Source organism: Phoca vitulina, unplaced genomic scaffold (assembly GCF_004348235.1).
Source record: "Phoca vitulina isolate PV1807 unplaced genomic scaffold, GSC_HSeal_1.0 scaffold50, whole genome shotgun sequence".
In the NCBI taxonomy this organism is placed as follows: domain Eukaryota; kingdom Metazoa; phylum Chordata; class Mammalia; order Carnivora; family Phocidae; genus Phoca; species Phoca vitulina.
The window spans coordinates 1,672,866-1,692,868 of NW_022589753.1; the positions used below are offsets into that span (position 1 = coordinate 1,672,866).

The 20,003-nt window shown below is 56.3% G+C and overlaps 2 protein-coding genes across 3 annotated transcripts; one reads left to right on the forward strand and one right to left on the reverse strand.

Annotated features, from left to right (window-relative positions):
* The first annotated feature begins 98 nt into the window (after nucleotides 1-98).
* Nucleotides 99-5,691, forward strand: PSMA7 (proteasome 20S subunit alpha 7). Of its 2 annotated transcripts, none has more exons than XM_032387693.1 (7): nucleotides 99-307; nucleotides 2,252-2,378; nucleotides 2,941-3,065; nucleotides 3,722-3,844; nucleotides 4,262-4,381; nucleotides 5,041-5,103; nucleotides 5,467-5,691. In XM_032387693.1, the coding sequence occupies exons 1-7, from the start codon at nucleotides 212-214 to the stop codon at nucleotides 5,557-5,559; spliced, it is 747 nt and encodes a 248-aa protein (XP_032243584.1). In that variant the 5' UTR covers nucleotides 99-211; the 3' UTR covers nucleotides 5,560-5,691. The 2 variants fall into 2 exon arrangements, with proteins under 2 accessions (XP_032243584.1, XP_032243585.1); XM_032387694.1 differs by lacking the exon at nucleotides 5,467-5,691 and adding an exon at nucleotides 5,294-5,423 and having other exon boundaries at nucleotides 100-307.
* Nucleotides 5,692-6,691: 1,000 nt separating this feature from the next.
* Nucleotides 6,692-19,185, reverse strand: LSM14B (LSM family member 14B). Its single transcript, XM_032387686.1, has 10 exons — nucleotides 18,897-19,185; nucleotides 17,043-17,206; nucleotides 15,453-15,588; nucleotides 14,553-14,669; nucleotides 12,347-12,514; nucleotides 12,007-12,084; nucleotides 11,631-11,792; nucleotides 11,108-11,258; nucleotides 9,050-9,235; nucleotides 6,692-8,482 (listed from the first exon to the last, which is right to left on the reverse strand). Exons 1-9 carry the CDS (start codon nucleotides 19,021-19,023, stop codon nucleotides 9,064-9,066), a joined length of 1,275 nt encoding a protein of 424 aa, XP_032243577.1. The 5' UTR covers nucleotides 19,024-19,185; the 3' UTR covers nucleotides 6,692-8,482; nucleotides 9,050-9,063.
* Nucleotides 19,186-20,003: the final 818 nt, after the last annotated feature.

The window sequence follows — 20,003 nt, forward strand, 5'->3', positions numbered from 1 at the left end:
CGGCCCAGCCCCGCCCCGGCGCGCGCGCACGTCCGCCCGACGCCGCCTGACGCCGCCCGACGCCGCCCGACGCCGCCGTGCGCCCGCAGCGCAGTGCGCAGCGGCGGGGGCGAGCGGGCGTGCGCGCGCGGCGCGGGCGCAGAAGCGTCGTGAATCGCGGGCCTAGCGGCAGTGAGTGTGCGCTTTTCCCGGGCCCCAGCGCGACGCCGGCATGAGCTACGACCGCGCCATCACCGTCTTCTCGCCCGACGGCCACCTCTTCCAAGTGGAGTACGCGCAGGAGGCCGTGAAGAAGGGCTCGACCGCGGTGAGCGGCGGCCGGCGGGGCCTGGCGCACGGGCCCGGCGTCGGGGTGGCGGATGCGGGGCGGGGGAGAGCCTGGGGACGGCCGTGCCGACGGCCCCCTCTGTCGCAGGGGTGCGTGCGGTTCGGGTGGCTTTGTGGGGTGGGCACAGCGGCGTTAGTGGGACCCGGGAGCCGGTGGTGTTGCTGCAGGAAACGGGAGGGGGCGCGTTTATGAGCCGCGGGGGCTGGGGCCGCGGGAGGCTGGCCCGGGGAAGCCTGCCGGCGCTGCCCGCCGAGCGGCGGCCTCTCGCGCGGGGGCGGTTGCGGTGGACGAGCGCTGGCCAGCGGTCAGGGTCGCGCTGAGCTGCGGAGGAGCGCTGCTTTTCTTCCTCGGGTAGTTCAGAGGGTGTGGGCGGCCTAGGGGACGGCCATTTTGGCGGGTCACCCCTGCAAGGCCCTGGGCCCTGCCCGTGCACCTCGGGCCGCAGAGAGGCGGGCACCGAGCAGCAGGGCCGGCTCGTGGCGGGCTCAGTGAGTCCTTTATGTGAGCAACTTAGGGGAGCCGCGCCCGTGAGGTTCCCACTTACGGACTTCCCCCGCTGGGGAAAGGACTGTCCTCAGGGTCCGGGTGGGCTTCAGGAAGCGGGGCAAGCAGGGTCTGCGTATCGGCGCTGCCGCTGCCTCCCGGCTGACTGCTGTGCCGCAGGGAGCCCCCCACCGCGTCGGGCAGTGTGTTGGTGCATTTTCCGGTTGGCATCTGAGCACAAACTTGACATTTTGACCACCATTTGAAATTTAAATTCGGGATGCCTTTGAGACACCTGTCGGTTTGCTTATTGGTCAAACCGTATGATGGTTTTTGTTGGTTATTTTTTTTTTTTAGCATCTGTTGTTTCAGAGATTTGAGCCAGAACAGAGAGAAAGTATACACAACTCTGAATTGTAAAGTGTTTTCGTTTACTGAATCTTTTGTGAAATTAAGGTCCAAAATCCATCTTGTGACCTATCTTCAGTTAGCACTGGAAGAGGAGCTGCTTGGGACATTCCCCCATCCCCTAGTACTCCCTCAGGCCAGCCAGGGTGGCTGGCTTTGCTTAATCCTCCCAGCGTCTCTGGGCCTGGTCTCCCCCCACACCCACCCCCAGGGAATTTAAGACGGGAGAACCGGCCTCAAAATCTGAAACACTGCAAACCAGTACTTGTCAACTGCAATGGGGGGGGCGGCGGCGGATTTTGCACCCCAAGGGGCATCTGGCGATGGGTGGAGACATTTTTCTTTGCCCTAGACTGTGAAGTGCTAGGGGTAGAGGTGGGGGGGCAGCCCCACCTCAAAGAATCAGCCAGCCCCAATGCCCATAGTACCCTGGCTGGGAAATCTGCCCTAAGCTAAGTCTTGTTACTCTTCCAAGTGTTGTCCCATTCGTATCTGCTCCTGCCCTGATGAGGGACAGTTAACTGGCCATTGGGGATTTTTCCACGTTTTTAAAACATCCTTCTTACTTCTGCAGTATCTGCTCTACACAGAGAGCAGCTGAGTTCCCAGGAAGAGTTGTTACGGTTGTCCTTCCACCTGATAGCAAATCGGGCCTTCCCCACAGCTGTGCACATCAGTGTGTCATAGTGTAGGACGGAGTGGGGTGGGTTTTAGTATAATTTCACAACTACAAAAACACTGCTTTCAGAACATTTGACTTGAATGTCAGCGTTTCGGGGTTAAAAACCTTGTATGTGTCTCTTTGATACGTAGTTACTTATATTGTAATTGAAACTGTGTATCAGTATGTTCAGGGCACCGTCATGACACCTGGGCTGGCTCTGCCAGAAATGGATCAGCATCCGTGATCCGCCGGTGTGGAGTCCAGCCCCAGGGTGCTCCCAGGACCACGTTACCATCTGCTTAGTGCTCTGTGCCTCCTGGGAGAACCTCTTGTCACTTTCTTAAGTACCGTGTTGACTTTTATTGAAGGTTGGCGTGCGGGGAAAGGACATTGTTGTTCTGGGCGTAGAGAAGAAGTCAGTGGCCAAGCTGCAGGATGAGAGAACTGTGCGCAAGATCTGCGCGTTGGATGACAACGTCTGCATGGCATTCGCAGGTGAGTCTGAGGCTGGTGCCCTATTTCTCAGAGGTCAGTAAAGATCAGCCCTTGGGAGGCTATCTTGGTGGGTTTGCTCTTGGAAGATATGTAAATTGGTAAACTAAAAATCGTTTAAAAACAGTAGATTTGGACTTGTGGAAACAAAAAGGGCTTCACCATGCTTTCTCGGGGCGCCCTCTGGACCAAGGCCTGTGCTGTTGCCAGCGCGTGACTGGATCGTAGTTAGAGTCTCGAGACAGGTTTGGCTTTCCACGGCCGTGGCACCCTGCTGTGGGGGTGTGCAGGGTGCTCTCGCCGTTCACGTGGCTTCCTGCACTCCTCCCTGCAGGTCCACTGTAGGAAGATCCCAGTCCATCTGAGCTAAACTAGGGATTGACTTGCTCTGTCTGAGCTGCTCACAGAGGCTGATCATTGCACCGTCAATCACCCAGATGACCTCAGAGCTGGGTGTCAGAGGAATGGTTTGAGAGTGCGACTTCTGTCTGGTCACGGGACCTGGGCCATCCTCAGTGGGAGCAGATGAGGCGTGGGTCAGGTGGCGTTCTCTCTGCTGTTGCAGGGCTCACCGCTGACGCGCGGATAGTCATCAACAGGGCCCGGGTGGAGTGCCAGAGCCACCGGCTGACAGTGGAGGACCCAGTCACCGTGGAGTATATCACCCGCTACATCGCCAGTCTGAAGCAGGTGGGGGCCCCTGCCTGTGGCTCGGCTCTGGTTACAGAGCAGTCACTGCTGTGTCAGAGCGTCCTGCCCCAGTGGTTCGTGGTACTGTGTGTACATGTTTGCACATGTCACTTCAGGGGAATCAGAAAACTGCCCTGACTTCATGCACAGTCCTGCTCTTTATTCGTACAAGTGTAACTTCCTACAGCTTATCCACTTGGGTGGCATTATTTTCATTTAGTGGCATGGGACAGTCCTGGAGGGAAATGGTAGTTTTTGTTTTGCTGTCCTGCGTGACTGGTTACCCAGCACTTGGGAGATGCTGAAAGCCACCCCACCTCATGGTGAAACGCTAGTCATTTAAAAACCAGCTGTGTAGCCAGAAGTGTGTCCGTTGTCAGGAGTAGTTGCAGTGGCCTTGGTTGTGCTCTGTGACACAGTTCTGCTCACAGGTCTAACTTTTATGTCCTTCTGAGTAAGAACGCACAGAGGGAGGGAGGACTGCTGAGCGCTGTGGCCTCGGCTCACCCGTCATGTGCATCGCAGATAACCTGAGAGCATCTCCATCCCCTCGGGGAAAGCACAGCTGTTCCGAACGCCGTGTGTGTTGCTCAGGGTGGGTTCCGGGGGCCTTGCGTGCTAAGGAGATAGCGTTAACGTGTTCCTTTTCCCACCAGCGCTATACACAGAGCAACGGGCGCAGGCCGTTTGGCATCTCTGCCCTTATTGTGGGTTTCGACTTTGATGGCACCCCCAGACTCTATCAGACTGACCCCTCAGGGACATACCACGCCTGGAAGGTGAGTCCCTGACCAGACAGAGGGTCTTCGGGGGGTCTTGCCAGTAAAGGGGGTTGCAGAGGCCAACCTGGTGGCTCAAGGTGGCCTTGTCCTCCCAGTGCCTGTGCACACTACACACCACTTGTCTGCTCCACGATATTTCTGCTGATAACGGGAGCAAAGAAGTCATGACACCTGCTCTTTGAGACAAATTGCCCAGGTGTTTTCAGTCATGAAAAAGAATCCCACTCTCCGTGAGGATCAGCATCAATTTCAAAAAGCCCTTCGGGAAAGGAAGCCATGGAGCAGGGCCTGGGATCTACCTGCTGTCAGGCTCCCTCTCACTGGGACCCATGGCTGGCTCGGCAGCCATGGCCATGTTCTTGAGCTGGCTCTGGATTGTCGTGCCTTATACCACATGACACATTTTTGTTTTAGGCCAATGCCATAGGCCGGGGCGCCAAGTCAGTGCGTGAATTTCTGGAGAAGAATTACACTGATGAAGCCATTGAGACGGACGACCTGACCATTAAGCTGGTTATCAAGGCCCTCCTGGAAGTGCGTTTGCATTTGAAACCCAGTGCTTGGGCTAGGCAGAACGGCCGGCACGGAAGTGGGCACGAGAGTGGGCGGCTGGCGTAGAGGCAACCGGGGGCGGGGGAGGGGGAGGCGCTGAGAGCATGGGCAGTAACACTGGGCCCCTGAGGGCTTGCTCTGCCCGGGCGCTGTCCCGGTGCTCTAGCAGCTCCTTCCCGCGGCCGGAGCAGTCAGGGACCAGGTCTGAGAGCGCACAGATAAGGAGAAGCAGAGGCAGGGCAGGAACCACCAGGTGTGGACTCTGCCACTCAGAGCCCGCCCAGCCTTGCTGAGGTTCCTGCTGCTGCTGAGGTTGGGGAATTAGAACGGAGAGCGGTGCCTGGGAGTCATGAGGCCTCGGGCTGCGTCAGCACTTCAGAGGTGCTGGCAGGTAAAGCCAAAGAGGCAGAGGGGGCGTCAGAAGGCCAGGCTGGGGTCCAGCTGTGGGGAGGGCTGTGAGCATAGCCGCTCTGTGGAAGAAGGGGCTGTGGGAGGCAGGCTGGGGACAGCCCTGCAGTTAGGACAGAAGCTCTGGGGGCTGGGGCTGCAGGGTGTCCCCCCCCCCCCCCCCCGAGGGGCAGTATTTGAGGCATTTGCCAGAGCTGTGTGGCTGTGTCCGACGCTGTTCTCTTCCTTCCAAGGTGGTCCAGTCTGGCGGCAAAAACATCGAACTGGCTGTCATGAGGCGAGATCAGCCCCTCAAGGTAATCACTAAGTTTATTTGCTTTCATTCTGGAGCATTCCCGGTGATGCAGGGGGCAGGGACCCTTGTCCTGCAGCTTCAGTGCTAGGAGAGAGGTTCTCCCAAGGCCCCCCACAAATGATGTGCTCTTGACACACTGAAAAGCTGTCAGCAGCCCAACAGATTTGCTTCTGCTTTTCCGTTGCCTACAGGCAGGCTCCAGACTGTTGTGACCTGGATCAGGCGCACCCAGGCTGGTTTTCCTGTAGGAGCAGCTGTGAGGTGCAGTCTGGCCCGAGCCCAAGAGTCCCCTCCCCAGAGGCGGCACTGGTGCTCCGGGGCACCTTGTGTGGCTTGGGGGCTAACCATAAACTTTCTTCGGTAGATTTTAAATCCTGAAGAAATTGAAAAATATGTTGCTGAGATTGAAAAAGAGAAAGAAGAAAACGAAAAGAAGAAACAAAAGAAAGCATCATGATGATGAAATCTTACAGTGATTTTTAAATTCAGATCATGGATGATTCTCAAAATGATATGTAGGCATTTCCATTCCATTTACTGTCCACGTGTCCTGCAATAAATTTCCGTATTTGTTAACCTTTTCTTAAGAGCATCTGTGTCTTGGGTGGAATTATGACCGCTCCGTAGAGTGGAGTCTTCCCCTCAGCTTGCGTCTCGGGAGTGCTGTCCTTAGTGGGAGCTCTCCTTCATGTTCCTTGTCACTGGTGGCGGGCAGGGGGTGTCCGCCTTACTGGTTTGTGAGTCCACGCAGAGCGTGATGGCTTCTGTAGACAGAGGCGCGTAGCACTTCACATGGACACAGAAAACTCCCATGTTTCCCTCCTTTAGAGGTTCTAACCAGACCGACCTTGTTCTTACAGACCTTCACGCAAGTTCCTAATTCACACAGAACACGAGGGACACAAGCACAAACAGCACTCAGTTAAGTGTCTGAATTCAAAATTCTGCCGAGCAGCGGCTGGGTTCCGAACAAGTCCCGTATTTCTGGTTTGTAGTAGATCAAGTCTTAACGTTGCTGTCCTCTCCCCCAAGATTCCTGGTGCTGACGGCCCCCTGCTCGCTCTCACTCTAGCCAGTGACTGCCGTGCTTGCATTGAGCCTCAGTCCTGGCCCTCAGCTAGGTCTCCGCAGGAGACTCTAACCCCTGCGCCCGCAGCTTTGCTGCTGCTTGGGACACTCTGCTAGCAGGCCTGCTGACAGAATTCCCTTCCGTCTCCCTGTGCCCCGAGGACGTGGCACAAAGGACTCTGCTTTCCGCTCAGTCTACGGCTTCTCTTGCTGAGTTCTCACTGAATGGCGCGTACACATTATCTTCTAAAAAGGAATAAAAAGGCCCAGGTAGATTTTAAGTTCAGCATAAAATATGTAATTATCAAAATGTCAGTTTAAAATTTTAATAGCAAAGTAAGTCATAGTGGTAAACTGACTTGACTATATTTAGATTTGCCAGCAGAAATACCTGTCTGGTGCAACTGCTGAGTCACCTACTGGGTTTAGAATCAGCGCCCCGGCTACCTGCATCTAGCATGTACGCTATGGAAGGTTTTCATTGCTTCCTGGCCAAGGATGTTCCTTGTCTGTGCCCACCCCCGCAAAGGAAGGGTGCCAAGAATTTGTTGCAATTTTGAAAGTGACAACGGGGCCCTGATGGTGCAGGCCGACTCCCCGCTGCCTGGTCCTGCTCTGGGCAGGCACGGGGGCAGATGCGACACGGCGGACGGGACGGGCCTTAAGTCGTCTGACACTGCTTTCAGAGTCAGCCAAACCCATGACGGCCAAATGGGCTGCTCTCATGCATGGTGCTGGGGTCCAGCCCCGTAACAGGCCCGACGGTACCAAAGATGTGCAAGCTCTGGGGAGCTTGGAGGTTGTAGTAAAGCAACACAAGGCAGGTTTATCTGTGAACTGAATTCTTAAAACTAGTTTGTGTCCCAAGTGTCTGGAAAGCAGAGCCACTCATTCCAGGGAGGTGGCCCGCTGTGAAGTTGGGCTGACCCATGCCCTTTCTCCAGAGCAGCCAGGGCAGTCTCACTCAAACAGATGTCCCCCAGGATCCTACTAGCCTGAGGCCGGAACATGCCCCAGCACGGGCGTGTCAGACACGAGGTGACTCAGGCAGCAGAATCAACAAACTATTTACTTTCAGAGCAGTGAAAAAAAAAAAGTTTCAAAGGTTTGCATGTTTATTTATAATTACAATTTACATTACTCCAACAGAGCAGCCCATTGCTATGTTCTAATTCTTAGCCATTAAGTCCTACAAAAATAAACCCAAGCTTTTACAGTAACTGAATCAATACAGAACTAAAACCTTTATAGCTATTTAAAGGGGTTTAGTTACCAAGGTGCTTATGTTCAACACAATGCCCTCTCCAGAAGAAGGGCGCATGCTTACACTAAAGGTCTGACCCATTTACTCATGCAACAAATTTATATTCCCCACCCACCCTCCACCCACTGTAAAACAAAAACACAACTATTTACAATTGAGAAGAAATATGTTCTCGGTCAACCGACCTTGCAAAAAAGACTGGCTCATTTCCAAGTGGATGAGACACTGAACAGTGGCCAGAGTCCAACACTGACTGGCCTGGGTCTGCGGATGGCAGGGGCAGGGCAGGAAGGATAGGTACCCCACAGGGGGGCTTGCCCTGGGCTTTGGCCCCCAACCCCGATTCCTATGGAAGTCAGGCTCTGAGCGACAGTTCCTAGCTCATGTTCAGGACCCCTTCCTAAGCCTCCAGGATTCTCCCTCTTCCCTGCCCCGCCCCCCCCAACCCACCAGCCCTCAACCTTGACATCGCCACTCTGGATGTAAGGGTTGTCTGGTTTGCTTATACAACATGATCCGTGGGACACCCCACTTTCCCTGCCCTAAAGCCCACCCCCATACACACACACTCCCATGCTGGCCCTGCCTGGCTCCTGAGACCCCACCTGTGCCCATGGGGGTGCCAGGCCAGCAGCACCAGAGGCCAGTTGGGTTATAGAGATAAGCTTGGCTGTCACATTGGCCAAATGAAATTTGGTTCCACTTTAAAAAAGTCAAAGCTGTCACAAAAAAAAAGCCACAAAGTGAGGATCAAGCTTTTGCTCTAGAAACCTTCTTCCAAAATACCAAAACCTTAGAATTAGGCTGTGCGCAACTAAAGAGGAAAGACAGGCCAAGATACCTCAAAGAGGTTACCCACAAATACTTCCCCCAAAACAAGTGGTTCTAACTCAGACCACGTCCAAGTTCAATTAAGTCCAAAACATAAGTAGTAGTACAGGAATTTTCCAAACTCCGTAAACAAAGTGACCCACGTCTCCCCAGTAAGTGCAGCGTTTTTCCAATATCCTCAGACACAGCTTTGTTTTGGTGCTACTTCCGCAGGCGCCTGCAAGAAGGGGACAGGACACCAAGTGAGTACGCTCAGCACATTCCGCCAGGCAGCCACCCAGCGTGAGCCAGGCACACAGACTCCCAGGGAGAACAGGGATGCTCAGCCTCCCTCCACACTTCAGTCAGGCCCAGGCTCCCCAAACTTTGCAATCACAACCAACGATGGAAATCATCTTTGTACACACAGGGGACAGGAAGCTCCGGGTCCCACCTGGCCGGGGCGGGTCAGCACCAGGCGCACCTGTAGCCCATTCACCGCCCGGACCCACGGAACACGAGTCACCGGGACCTTGTTGATGTAGTCTCAGAGTCCCTGCAGGCCGGGGCGGGGAGGCTGGCTTGGGACAAGCTGTTCTTGCTGACCACACCGGGGCCTGCCCTCCCCAGGAGCCCCCTGGGTGACTGGGAGGGTCCAGGCCCTCGTCTTGGCCTGGATTCCTGGAGGCTTCCCCTCTTACTGGAAACCAGAGCCAACCGTCTCCCGGCTCCTAAGCTCTTCCTGCAGAGGCTGGTTATCAGGCCCTCCCACCAAAGGACCCAGAAGCTTCCTCCCCTCACTCACCTTGGGCTGCATCCTTACACCCTGCCAGTCCCAGCTCTGTGGGAAGTTGGGTTGCGACGGGTTGTACCGTTGCCCCTGCCACCTCGAAATCCACCCCTGAAGCTACGGCCACGAAGAAACCTTCCTGACACCCCAAAGGTCTCTGTGTTGAGCTTCCGTTCCTCAGCCCATGTAGTCCGCCTGGAACTGAAGCACAGACAGGTACATGAGACCAAAGGCAGCGGGACATGCTCACCACTTTCTGAGCCAGGCCCCAGCCTCACATAGCACGGGAGGAAGGAAAGCCGGGCAGGGAGTGACTGTTGCTGGAGCCAGCAGAGGGGGTGCCCCAGTCCCGACCCTGCAGCCAGAGAGCCAACACTGCAGGTGCTCCCAGCCACATCTCCAACCAGGTCTGTTTCTCAATGGACTAGGCTGCTCAGCACCAATTCTCACGCCATTACCAACGAAGGTGAGCACGTGACACTAGGCAGTGCCCCTGTGGGTTCCAAGACCCGGAGCAGACCACGGACCCCTTCAGACAAGATTTTAGGATGTGAGGAGGGGCTTGGGCTGGATGGAACAGGGTCTCAAAGAATGTGATGCTAATGCTCTGGGGGGAGTGGGGACATGCACGCCGCCCCAGCACCCTTCATACTGAGGATGCTGCCAACACCCACCTCTGTAGCTCAGGGGCGAACCCCCGAGTCTGTTCATAGGCAGCTCACAGGCCACACACCCAGCACTGAGCTCCTGTTCTATGGCCCCCACAGGCCTCACTTCAAAGAACCAGCAGCTGCTCCCTTCAGCTGCCCAGGCCAACAACCCAGAGAGTTGTGCTGGTTCTCCCCACAACCAGTCAGCAAACCCGGTCTGCTCCCCCTTCAAGGTGCATTCATAAGCCAAGCTCTCTCCTCTACCACCACTTACCACCCTATTCCCAAACACCCAGACTACTGCGAAAGCCTCCAGATGGGCCACCCAGCCTCACGCCAGCCCACCTTCAGCATGTTCAACAGAAAGAGCTGAGGGATCAGATGGCATAGTTCCTCGGCTCTGACCTTGACGGCCGCCCACGGCTCTCAGCACGAGCTGGTCGTCACTGTGACCTACTACTAAGCCCCACACGCACATGTCCCCCTCATCCCGGACCGACTCTCTTGGACTCTGCTCTAGCACGAGGCAGATGCACACTGCCTGCCTTGCCCCGGCAGCCCGTCTGCAGAAGCTTCCTTCATTCCCCCCAACGCTGGCTCCCAAACACCACATGGTGTGAGACCTGCACACTCAATAATTTACCTTTACCCTCCCACTGCCCAGCCTCCCCCCATCCCGCTCCCGGAAGCATTTCTATCCTAGGCATGCACACGTTTTTATCGTTTTTTTCCCCTGCCAGGATAGAGATGTGGGCAAGCAGGGACCCCCAGCTCGCTCTGTGCTGTGCTCTTGACACCCAGCAGCGTCTGGCACTCCGAGCGCAGAACGAATGCGTCTGGATTTCCAAGCTGCGCCCACTCTACGGACTCCGTTTAACGTCCAGCCTATTCTCACGGCAGCATCTGAGCACCAGCTGCGAGACACTAAAAACACATGACGGGGTCCCCAGCCGCCAGCAGTCAGATGAAAGAACACCCCGAACAGAACACTGGCCAGCGCTGCGAGTAGCAAGGGCCTCAGACCCCAGGGTCCACGGGGACCCAGGAGCGAGCCAGGACGAGGTGCCGTGGAACCAAACGACGCAGCCGCTCAGCCGCGGAGGGCAGTGCCGAGCCCAGCCTTGATTGACAAAGGGGCCGCAAAGCCAAGACAGAAGTTGGGGCTGGACCTTGGTCAGACCCCTCACATGCCTGTGACTGCTGGGGGTTCCCACACTGTCACCTTCTGGCGCCACTAGGACCGATGTACCCACAGGGCAAAAATGTGAGCAGGATCCTAGATTGACCCTGAGCTTAGGTCTCAGGCTGGTCTTCAAGAGAGCGTGCCCTAGTCTCAGGAGGTTTGAGGCAGAATGAGGGTCTGGACCTGCCAGCTCATCCAGGCCTCATGAGCCCCGAGCCCAGCGCCCTCCCGGCCCCTGACCTGGTCTTGAGCTCAGAGGAGATGTTGTCAAAGAAGGACTTGGACTTGTCATAGTAGCAGTTGGGCCCCAGGTGGTCTTCCTCAGCAGGAGCCTCATCACTCTGGGTCACCACTGCTGAGTCTTTCTCGTCCCCCTTCTCAGCTTTGTCATCTGCGCAGAGAAGAACACACTGGGATGCCAAGAAGCAAACAAAGCACCCCTTCTACCAGAGTGGACCCTCTTGGCAGCTGTCCTCAAGCCTCAGAAGTGCTGCAGAGGGGTCTTCAGGGTTAGTGGAATCCCCTCCTTGAATCCTAACCAGTCCTGTCCACCCTGGGGCCACGTGGTCTGCTCCTCCTCCCCTGAGCACAGTTTGCACAGGGCCCCAAGGCTCCTCCTCATTCAGGAACTCCTTAGGGGGCGCTGCTTCCACACTGGCCACCGGCCCAACTGCCCAGCCCCTCCCCGCCGCCCGTCCTTCCTTAACCTGCTTCTACAGATACTCCTTGGCGGAGAGGGCAATTTCCGAATAACGACAAACACCTTTAAAATTCAGTTTCTTCTTAAACTCTTTGTCCAGCTCCTCTCTGTTGAACTGGGCATTGGCGCTCTCAAAATCAAAGTCGCCTTCAAACTTGATTGTGTTTTCTTTGACATTAGTCGGGCGGTTTTGCCCTCTGGAGCGATTCCTTGTTCGTCTGTTCCCTGTAAGAAAGGAAAGCCATGGCTGGTAAGCCACCAACCTGACATTACTCAGTGTGAGACGGATGATGACAAGGAGGGAACTGAGCACACAGAAGCAGACACTGAGCCCCAGCACCCCCTAAAACCATCACCCAGAGACAAGGCGGGGGGGGGCAAGCAGAGCACATCTGGACAGTTCGAGGCTCCCCAGAACTCAAGTGGCAACAGCTGTTACCTGATCTCCTCCTCTGAGGTCTTCTGTTCTCGTCATTCACCTGCCCTTGACTTTGCACAGCTGCCGGCTGAACTACATCTAAGGCGCAAAAGGTAAGAGTAAGGCAAGCGCCTACAAAAGCGGAGCCCAGCGATGGAAGCAGGGTGGCACCACCACGGGGGACATGCAGCAAGGGGAGGCCCTGCAAAAGCACATGGTGTTTAGGATGGGGGCAGGGATCAGTGTTTTTTAATTAAAAAAAAAAAAGAGAGAGAGAGAGGAGAGAAAGAAGAACCCCAGGCAGCAGCGTGCCGCTTTGAGAACATGAAGCCAACTCCGGAGGAACGAAGTGTTCTAGTACCGCTGCTGGTCTTGCTGCTTGGCTGGGCGGGGCGCCCGCTGAGCTGCATCCCCACTGGGCCCTTGCCAGGTAACAGCTTTTTGGCGTTCAGGTTATCAACAGAACCAGTCTGGACAGCCTGCTCCACCATGGGGCTCTTGCCGACTGGGACGGATGGAAAACCAGCTCCTGAGATGGGAGGGGAAGGAGGGCTTAAAACCAGAGGAGAGAACCTCACGCCCCTCCAGCCATTCCTTCTGGGTGGCATGCCAGGCAGTTGAAGGTTACCGCCTCGAGACTCTCCCAATCCCCACCAAACCTCCCGGACCACCCCCTCTTGTCTAGCCAGGTGGTAACAAGGCCAGTTCATCCGGAAGCCCTGAGCCCCAGGATCCCCAAGCTAGGAACGCCGAGGAGAGAAAAACACCCTGCCAAAAATGAACACCTCCCAGGTGGTTTAGAAACAGCTTTCCAGGGCAGGGAGGGGGACACAGAAAATAAACGAACAAACAAACAAAGCTTTCCAAAAACCACAGAAGCTCTAACCCCAAGGGGGCTCCATGGGTTCCAAGATGCTGGCAAATTCACGGTCTGAGAATTTATTTCGTTCCAGTCCACGCTGGACAAGAACCATCCCAGTCCAGGATCTTGTAGTAAATACAGTGATCACTCTTTAAATTCTAGAACACTGTTGTGTCTTCTTGAGGAATAACAACATCGAAAAGGATGCTGTAATAAAAGCCGACTAAAGAAAAGTAACACATCTGGAGGAAATGAAGGCTCCCAGGCCGCCCCCAGAGGCGGGCCGCGTGAAGTCTGTTCCTACAACACCGCAGCCCCCAGCCCTGAGCACGGCAGCTGCGAGCTCAGAAGCCGAGCCTTGGAGGAGGTCTCAGCTCCCAAGGTGTCTGCTGAGGCAGGGAAAGGGAGAGGGCATGCCACCCACTGGCCCATCTCCTCTCCTCCCCTCCCTGTACGGTCTAAGGGGGGGCGGGGGTGCTGGGTGGAGGTCCAGAGCTTTGACACAGAAAAACTGAGCCCTAACCGCAGAGGTCACTATGAGAGGCAGCCTGTCACATGTGAAGACTGGCTCTTTCACCTTTCCTATTTTCCACGTGGCACAGACACTAAGGCAATGACTGAAAAACCCCTTATGACCAGCACAGAAGCTGCTCGTGGCCTTGCACCCTGGCACCTGCAGGCGTGCTCAACAGGCACCACCCTAGAGCACCCTCCCTGGCCTGCCGCCTTGCCCAGCAGGGCCTTCCCAGAGACACAGCCGGACTGCTCCTGTCACACTCTAACTTGAGGGGGCAAGACTCTCAGGCTCCTTTGCTTTTAAGAAAACCAAACCAGTTAAACCATCTTGCCTTAGTAGCAATTTCATGCAAACAATCCAAAGAAAGATGAACTGTTTAATATAAGTTTTAACCAGGAAAAAACATTACTGCTTCTACAACTCGGACACACTGGCATCCACGCAGGAGCAGAAAGTGACACGTGCAAAATAACAGACTGACAGCAGTCGTGTGCCACAGTGGAAGCTCCAGGTGGATCTTGGACCCAGCCTCTGCAGTGGTGAGAGCAGAGCTCCTGTGCTCTAACTCAGTCAGGCACGAGAATCTCCGCTCTCCAATAAAACGAGAACATCCGGAAAGGTCAAGAAGCCCCAAGACGTGCCACAGCCCAGCTGAGACAGGTGGTGCACACCAGCATTAACAAGCTGGTCATTAGGCCCACACTATCCACCTGGTCAACAGCTCGAGCAAGTCTCCCAATTCTAAAGGCGCTTCACATTATAAAGACACCTGAGGCCCCCTGGATGAGTGACAAATGTGGCACACAGATCCCAGAACAACACAGGAGTTTTCTCAGAGACACTCCCCTGCAGTCTCACCCAGCAATCTAGAACACATGTGGGACCAGCAGAAACCCCAGGGAAAGGCTTTCTGTGAAGAGGAAAAGTTCCCATGTTTGGCAGTCTCAGTACAGATCAAAACTGACCCTGGGCCCAGGGAGAGTGAACAAGTGCTTGGTCAGTTCTTTCCAATCCCTTCTTTAAAACTCTGGGAGTTCGTTAATAAATCATGACTATGTATTGAATCGAATGGAAGCAGCCTAATCGACCCTCGGGCTTGGCTACAGCTACTGTCACTCTGGGCTACTGGTTTACCCCCTTGCTCTCAGGATGGCAAGACAGCATGCAGCTCTCCCAAACTGCGGTTACCCTTGGAAGTGAGCTGATGTGGCTCTGAGGACATGTCAAGCTCTGAGGCGGGCTGTGGAGATGGAGAGGAACTAGGGCTGGAAGCTGCGGCCGAGGCTGGAGGGCTCACCAGCTTCTCTAAAAGAAGACAGAGGAGAGAAGAGCAAAAGAGAAAGTACACAAATAAGTAACGAGACACTCGTCCTGTTTCTAGCAAGCTTGGAAGGAGCCAAGCAGTCCCTCGTAGGACACGTGGCTCACACAAACCTACTCTAGAAACACAGTGAGCCAGGCTGACAAGGGCACCCACACTAGGAGCAGCAATCAAGACAAGTTGATTAAAAAGTGATCTAAGAACCGGTCTACAGGGCCTGCTCACAGCCCTACGCTTGAATAGGAGCCTGCCAACTCCAGGGTTTGAACACATTGCAAAGCTGCGTCCAGGGCCAGGTAGACTCTCACTCTACACGTGCGGAAGAGAACCTCATTCCAGAGTTAGTTCACCTTTGGGGAAATAACTTTTGAGCAAAGCAATGACAATAAAATGATTACAATAGATAAGATGTTGATTCAACTTTCGTATTTACAGGTTTACAAACGTGCCAATAGTTAGAACTCATCTGTAATCGCACATAACATTTGTTTCTTATTGAAGCAAATGTATCATGACTTCCACCCAGACCGACATTTCAAATAAATTTTGATTTGATTCATCTGTTCCAAAATTCAGACTGCTAACTTTTACTCTCAATTGAGTAATTATTAAGCATTCTAACTAGCTGAAATTGCACTGAGTAACGTACTAAGCATGTGATACAAACTGACTATCAGAAGAACAGTGTCCCCACTATCAGGCTCTGTGGCCCTGCTTCCTGGAGGTCACAGCACGAGCGGTTTACCAGACAGAAACAGGTTACTCACCTAGGCCCAAGGAAGCGGCATACTGCTGGCTAAGCAGAGAGCTGGCAGCCAGCTGGCTGTAGGGTGGCATCCCTCTGAAGGGGCTGTAAGGCACGTGTGGCTGGAAGGAGGAGGCCGAGCCCGAGCCCAAGGAAGACTGAGCAACGAGACACACAAATGAGAGCAGCACAAGGCCCTCCCATCACCCGCCTGGAAAGCACTGCTCAGACAGGGAAAAGCAGCCTGATTTGTCAGCCTCTCAGGCTGGAGGGCGCAGGTTACGTTTCCAGGACGATCTAAGGGAACTCAAACCTGCCTTTCCCACGTTCCATACCCAGCACTGCCTGTCCAGGTAACGCGAACCTCAATTCCCCCTAACTCAAGCCCTGTAATGACGCCCCACTGTCATCAAGCAGTTTAGCCTCTGTGTGGGTATGCCATCCTCGATTTGGCCCTGTCCCAACATGGGAGCACAGCCGTGAGGTTCCCAGATGAGCACTCTTTCTCTGGTCCCCACACCTTCAGGGACACTGCTGCCTGTTGCTCCCAAAAGGCCCCTTTGTCCCTCGAGGCCTGGCTCAGGTACTTGCCTCTTCTGAAGTCCCTGACAACTCTCGCTGCAAACCTTTCCTAAGTCTGGCCCGGGGCTCCTCCACATGTCCCAGAATCCCCCACGCATGCTCCTATCTTCCAGGGAGCACCTCCCATAGTATGAACCTCAGAGGAGCCAGGGAATCTTTAAATTTTAAGTCAAGAGAATATTAACTGAGGCTCCCTGGTAATCCTAGGCAAATTATGCCTTAATGGGAACACCTGGTCATGTTAAGCAACTGTCTTCGACTCAGGTCATGATCTCTGGGTCCTGGGATATGTCCCGCATCTGGCTCCTTATTATTTTTTTTTTTTTAAAGATTTTATTTATTTATTTGACAGAGACAGAGACAGCAAGAGCTGGAACACAAGCAGGGGGAGTGCGAGAGGGAGAAGCAGGCTTCCCGCTGAGCAGGGAGCCCGACACGGGGCTCGATCCCAGGACTCTGGGATCATGACCTGAGCCGAAGGCAGCCGCTTAACGACTGAGCCACCCAGGCGCCCCTGGCTCCTTATTCATTGGGGTGTCTTCTTCTCCCTCTCCCCAATGCCCACCCCCTCCCTCGTGCTCTCTCCCAAATAAATAAGATCTTTAAAAAATAAACAAAAATTTTTAAAAAGTTATGCCTTAGCACAGCAAGCAGGTGTATGATGTAAGAACTGCAAATTCACTGTCCCACAACACTGGAATTTAAAATCTAGACAGTGTCAAGAGAGCAAGTCCTGCTGTCCCAACCCAAATGTGAGGACAAACACAATTCCCCAAACACCCCGGACAAGACTAGACCACCACCCCTTCTCACACAAATGGAGAGTCTCAGTCCACAGCACACACTACCGCACGCTGAGGTTAAGACCTTTCGTAGGAACACCAACAGCGGAGACAGAAATTAAACCACTTTTCACTAAAAGGCTATTCCTCGAGTTGAGCGCTCCCGCCAAGCAGATGACACCAAGTTCCATCTGGAAACCAGCGCCTCCCAGAAACCGTGCCACAGCACAGCAGGGCAACACACTTACTTGAACAATAGCAGGATCCTGAGGGAGTGTGTGCTGAGCTTTCGGAGGTTCACACACGGTAATATCTTTGATATCGCTTCCCCGGAAAATGATGTACTCATAGATTTCCTCTCTTGGGGGGGCCGGCCTATCTGTGGGACGGTCTTCAGTACCAAAAGACCTCACTTCGGAATTGAGAGAAAGAACCGTTAGGTTATCGTCCTCGGCCAAGGGCGCTCCATCCCCCCTCTCCACTGCTGCTCTCAAGCATTCCACGACCGGCCCTGCCCCGCACACTCTCCACAGGAGAGCACTTGCGGTCCACCTTCCGACAACTACCCCACCCCCCAATTTCCAATGGCCACCTACAAGACCCCACTTGGCAATGCTCCAAAAGGTTCTAGGTCACAAAGACAACAAGTTAACGACATCCGAGCCTGACAACCCCGTGAAGTTTAACATTCTCGAGTGTGAACGCGGGAAGCCCAGTGCCCTCAGCAAACCAGGTCAGCTTTGCAGAGCACCCCTGTTGACACCTGACTTCAAAGATTAAGCAGCCCGACAGCTGCTTTTTGCCTGAAGCCTCACCCCACATCGTCACCCCTGGGAGTCTGTTTTGCTAGGAGGGAGTTGTTTTGCTAGGAGAGAAGCCTGGAGGTTGTTACCCTCATCCTCCCACAACCTGCCTGGGGAGGAGCTATTACAGAAACACCGGCAGAAGCGGGCCCAGAACCTGGACCCACAGCACCAGCTTGTGTGTGCCCGAAGGCCTTCTCGGGGTTGTGGACCCTTACCAGCAGGGATTAAAGTCTCTCCAAGTCTGTCCTCCTTCAGTCTCTGGGGCAGAGCTGGGCTTGAAGCAGCCTCTACCTAACCTGAGCACAACTCCTGCCAAGGACAGAGACTCCGGGCCTCAGTTTCTCCAATGGGGATCTCATGTCAAACATACTCAAGTGCCAAGGGTACACGTCAGCACATACCCTCGTCTGTAATCCTGAATTCTCCCCTGAGCAGTGCGAACGGTCTACCCTAGAACTTGGGAGCGCTGTGCGTTAGGAGACACTCCCAGAGTTTGGGACGACGGCGTCCTGAAGGCCTAGAGCTCCCTCGGACAGAAGCAGCGTGCAAGCTGAGCCCTGATCCTTGAAGGCCTAGCAAGACCCATCAAACAACAGGTTTCTGCAGACCTGGCTGCATTCATCACGTCTCTCTAAGAGGCAGGGGAAGGACACTCGCCATCTTCCCTGGAGGATGAAGACAAAGAAACTTTGGAGCCACCTCCTGCCACAACAAGCTGGGAAAAGATTCTGGACTCCTCTAGAGCCACAGCACACCCTTCTGCCCCTACGTCTCCCGGGGGCTTCGGTGCGGCCACAACGTGTGCATCAGGGCAAGAGAGCGCTTTAAGCGGGGGCACCTAGCTGCCGACCGATGCTCCCATCCTGGCAGGAGGTTCCATTAAGACGTGGTATTTGTTCAGGCTCAAGGCCCCAGCTGCTTAATGGGTTCCAGAAGGGCTTGCAGGAGTGGTGTTCCGGGCGGCCCCGGGGAGCCTCAGGCCCCTCGCCCCGCCCCTCCTCCGCAGGGACCCGGCTTTCCGCGCCCGCCCGGCTACACCGGCCCCCCACCTGCAGAGGTGGGCTGCGCGGGGGAGGGGGCGGCGCGGCGGGAGCAGGACCCGCCCCCACCTCCCCTCCCCTCCCTCGGGCTGGGCGGGCCGGCCGCGCACAATAAGCCGCTGCCGGGGCCGGGGGAGACCATTGTGCCGGCCGGGCCCCGCGGGGGCGGGGAGGCGGGCGGGGGGCGCCGCGAGGGGCGGGGAGCGGCCGCGGGCTGTTGGCGGGCGGGGGCCGGGGCGGTTGGGGCGGCCGCTACCTTTGGCGAGCGCCACGGTGGAGTTGTCCGTGTCGATGGTGTAGAGGATGCCCTCGTAGCGGATCTGCGCCTTGGAGATGAGGCTGATCTTGCTGCCCAGGTACGGGGTGCCCGAGGAGCCGCTCATGGCGGCGGCCGCCCGGCTGGGCCTGGCCCGCTCGCCTCCGCGCGGTCGCCTCGCCGCCGCCGCCGCCCGCTCCTCCGCCTCGGCGCCTCCTCACCGCCGCCTGACGGGCCTGCGCTGGGACCAGCGAGCGAGCGACGGCGCGCGGCCAGGGGCTCTGAGGGGAGCGCGGGGGAGGAGGGGCCGCAGCAGCCACATCCGGGGCCTCGCGCCGCCACGCCCCGCCCCCGCACGCTCGGCACCCATTGGCTCGCCGCGCCGGCCTCCCTTTAAATATGGCCGCGCCGCTGGCCTAGGGGCGGGCCCGCGCTCTACGCCTGCGCAACCAGCGCCGCGGGCCCGGGCGGGCTTTCCTCGGCTCTCCGCCCCCTCCTCAGCCAACTCCCGGCGGGCCCCGCGCGGGGTGGGAGCACGAGACCCGGCGGGCAGGCTCAGGGGTCGGGGGGGGGGGGAGGGGGGAAAGGGGTGGGAATTGGGAGGGGCGGATCGCGCGTGCGCATGCTGGGTGGGCGGAGCCGGTGAGCGGAGGGGCGGGATTGGAGGGCGGAGCGCGTTGGCCTTGCCCTGGTCGCTGTTCAGCGGGCCTGCGAGCCGTGTCCCCCGAGCTAGGCATTCCCTCTGCGGAGAAGGCCAGGACAGCTTCCCCTGCTCTGGGTTGGAAAGCCGCCCGGCTGGGATGCGCCCCGCCCCTTCTCCAGCACCCGCGGGCCGGAGTTCCTGCCGCGGAGAGCGAAGGCGAGGGCCGGGGTCCCTAACCGCGACGTGGAGGCGCGGTTCGAGGTCCCCGTCCCGCGAGGTTCAGGCGGGGGGCTGGGAGTCCCTATCCCGTTGAGTGAAGGCGAGGTGCTGAGGCCGGGGACCCTAAACACAGCGTGGAGGCGGGGCCCGGGAGTCCCTGTCCCGCCGAGCGAAGGCGGGGTTCGGGGGTCCCTGTCCGCGACGTGGAGGCGGTGTTCGGGGTCCGTGTCCCGGGAGGTGATTGC

Coding starts and splice junctions, on each gene's coding strand:
- PSMA7 (XM_032387693.1), top strand. CDS start 212: ATGAGCTACGACCGCGCCATCACCGTCTTCTCGCCCGACGGCCACCTC. Junction 308..2,251: donor TGAAGAAGGGCTCGACCGCG/GTGAGCGGCGGC, acceptor CTTTTATTGAAG/GTTGGCGTGCGGGGAAAGGA. Junction 3,066..3,721: donor ACATCGCCAGTCTGAAGCAG/GTGGGGGCCCCT, acceptor TTTTCCCACCAG/CGCTATACACAGAGCAACGG.
- LSM14B (XM_032387686.1), bottom strand. CDS start 19,023: ATGAGCGGCTCCTCGGGCACCCCGTACCTGGGCAGCAAGATCAGCCTC. Junction 15,589..17,042: donor AGGATCCTGCTATTGTTCAA/GTAAGTGTGTTG, acceptor CTCGTTGCTCAG/TCTTCCTTGGGCTCGGGCTC. Junction 12,085..12,346: donor AAGCAGCAAGACCAGCAGCG/GTACTAGAACAC, acceptor TTTGCGCCTTAG/ATGTAGTTCAGCCGGCAGCT.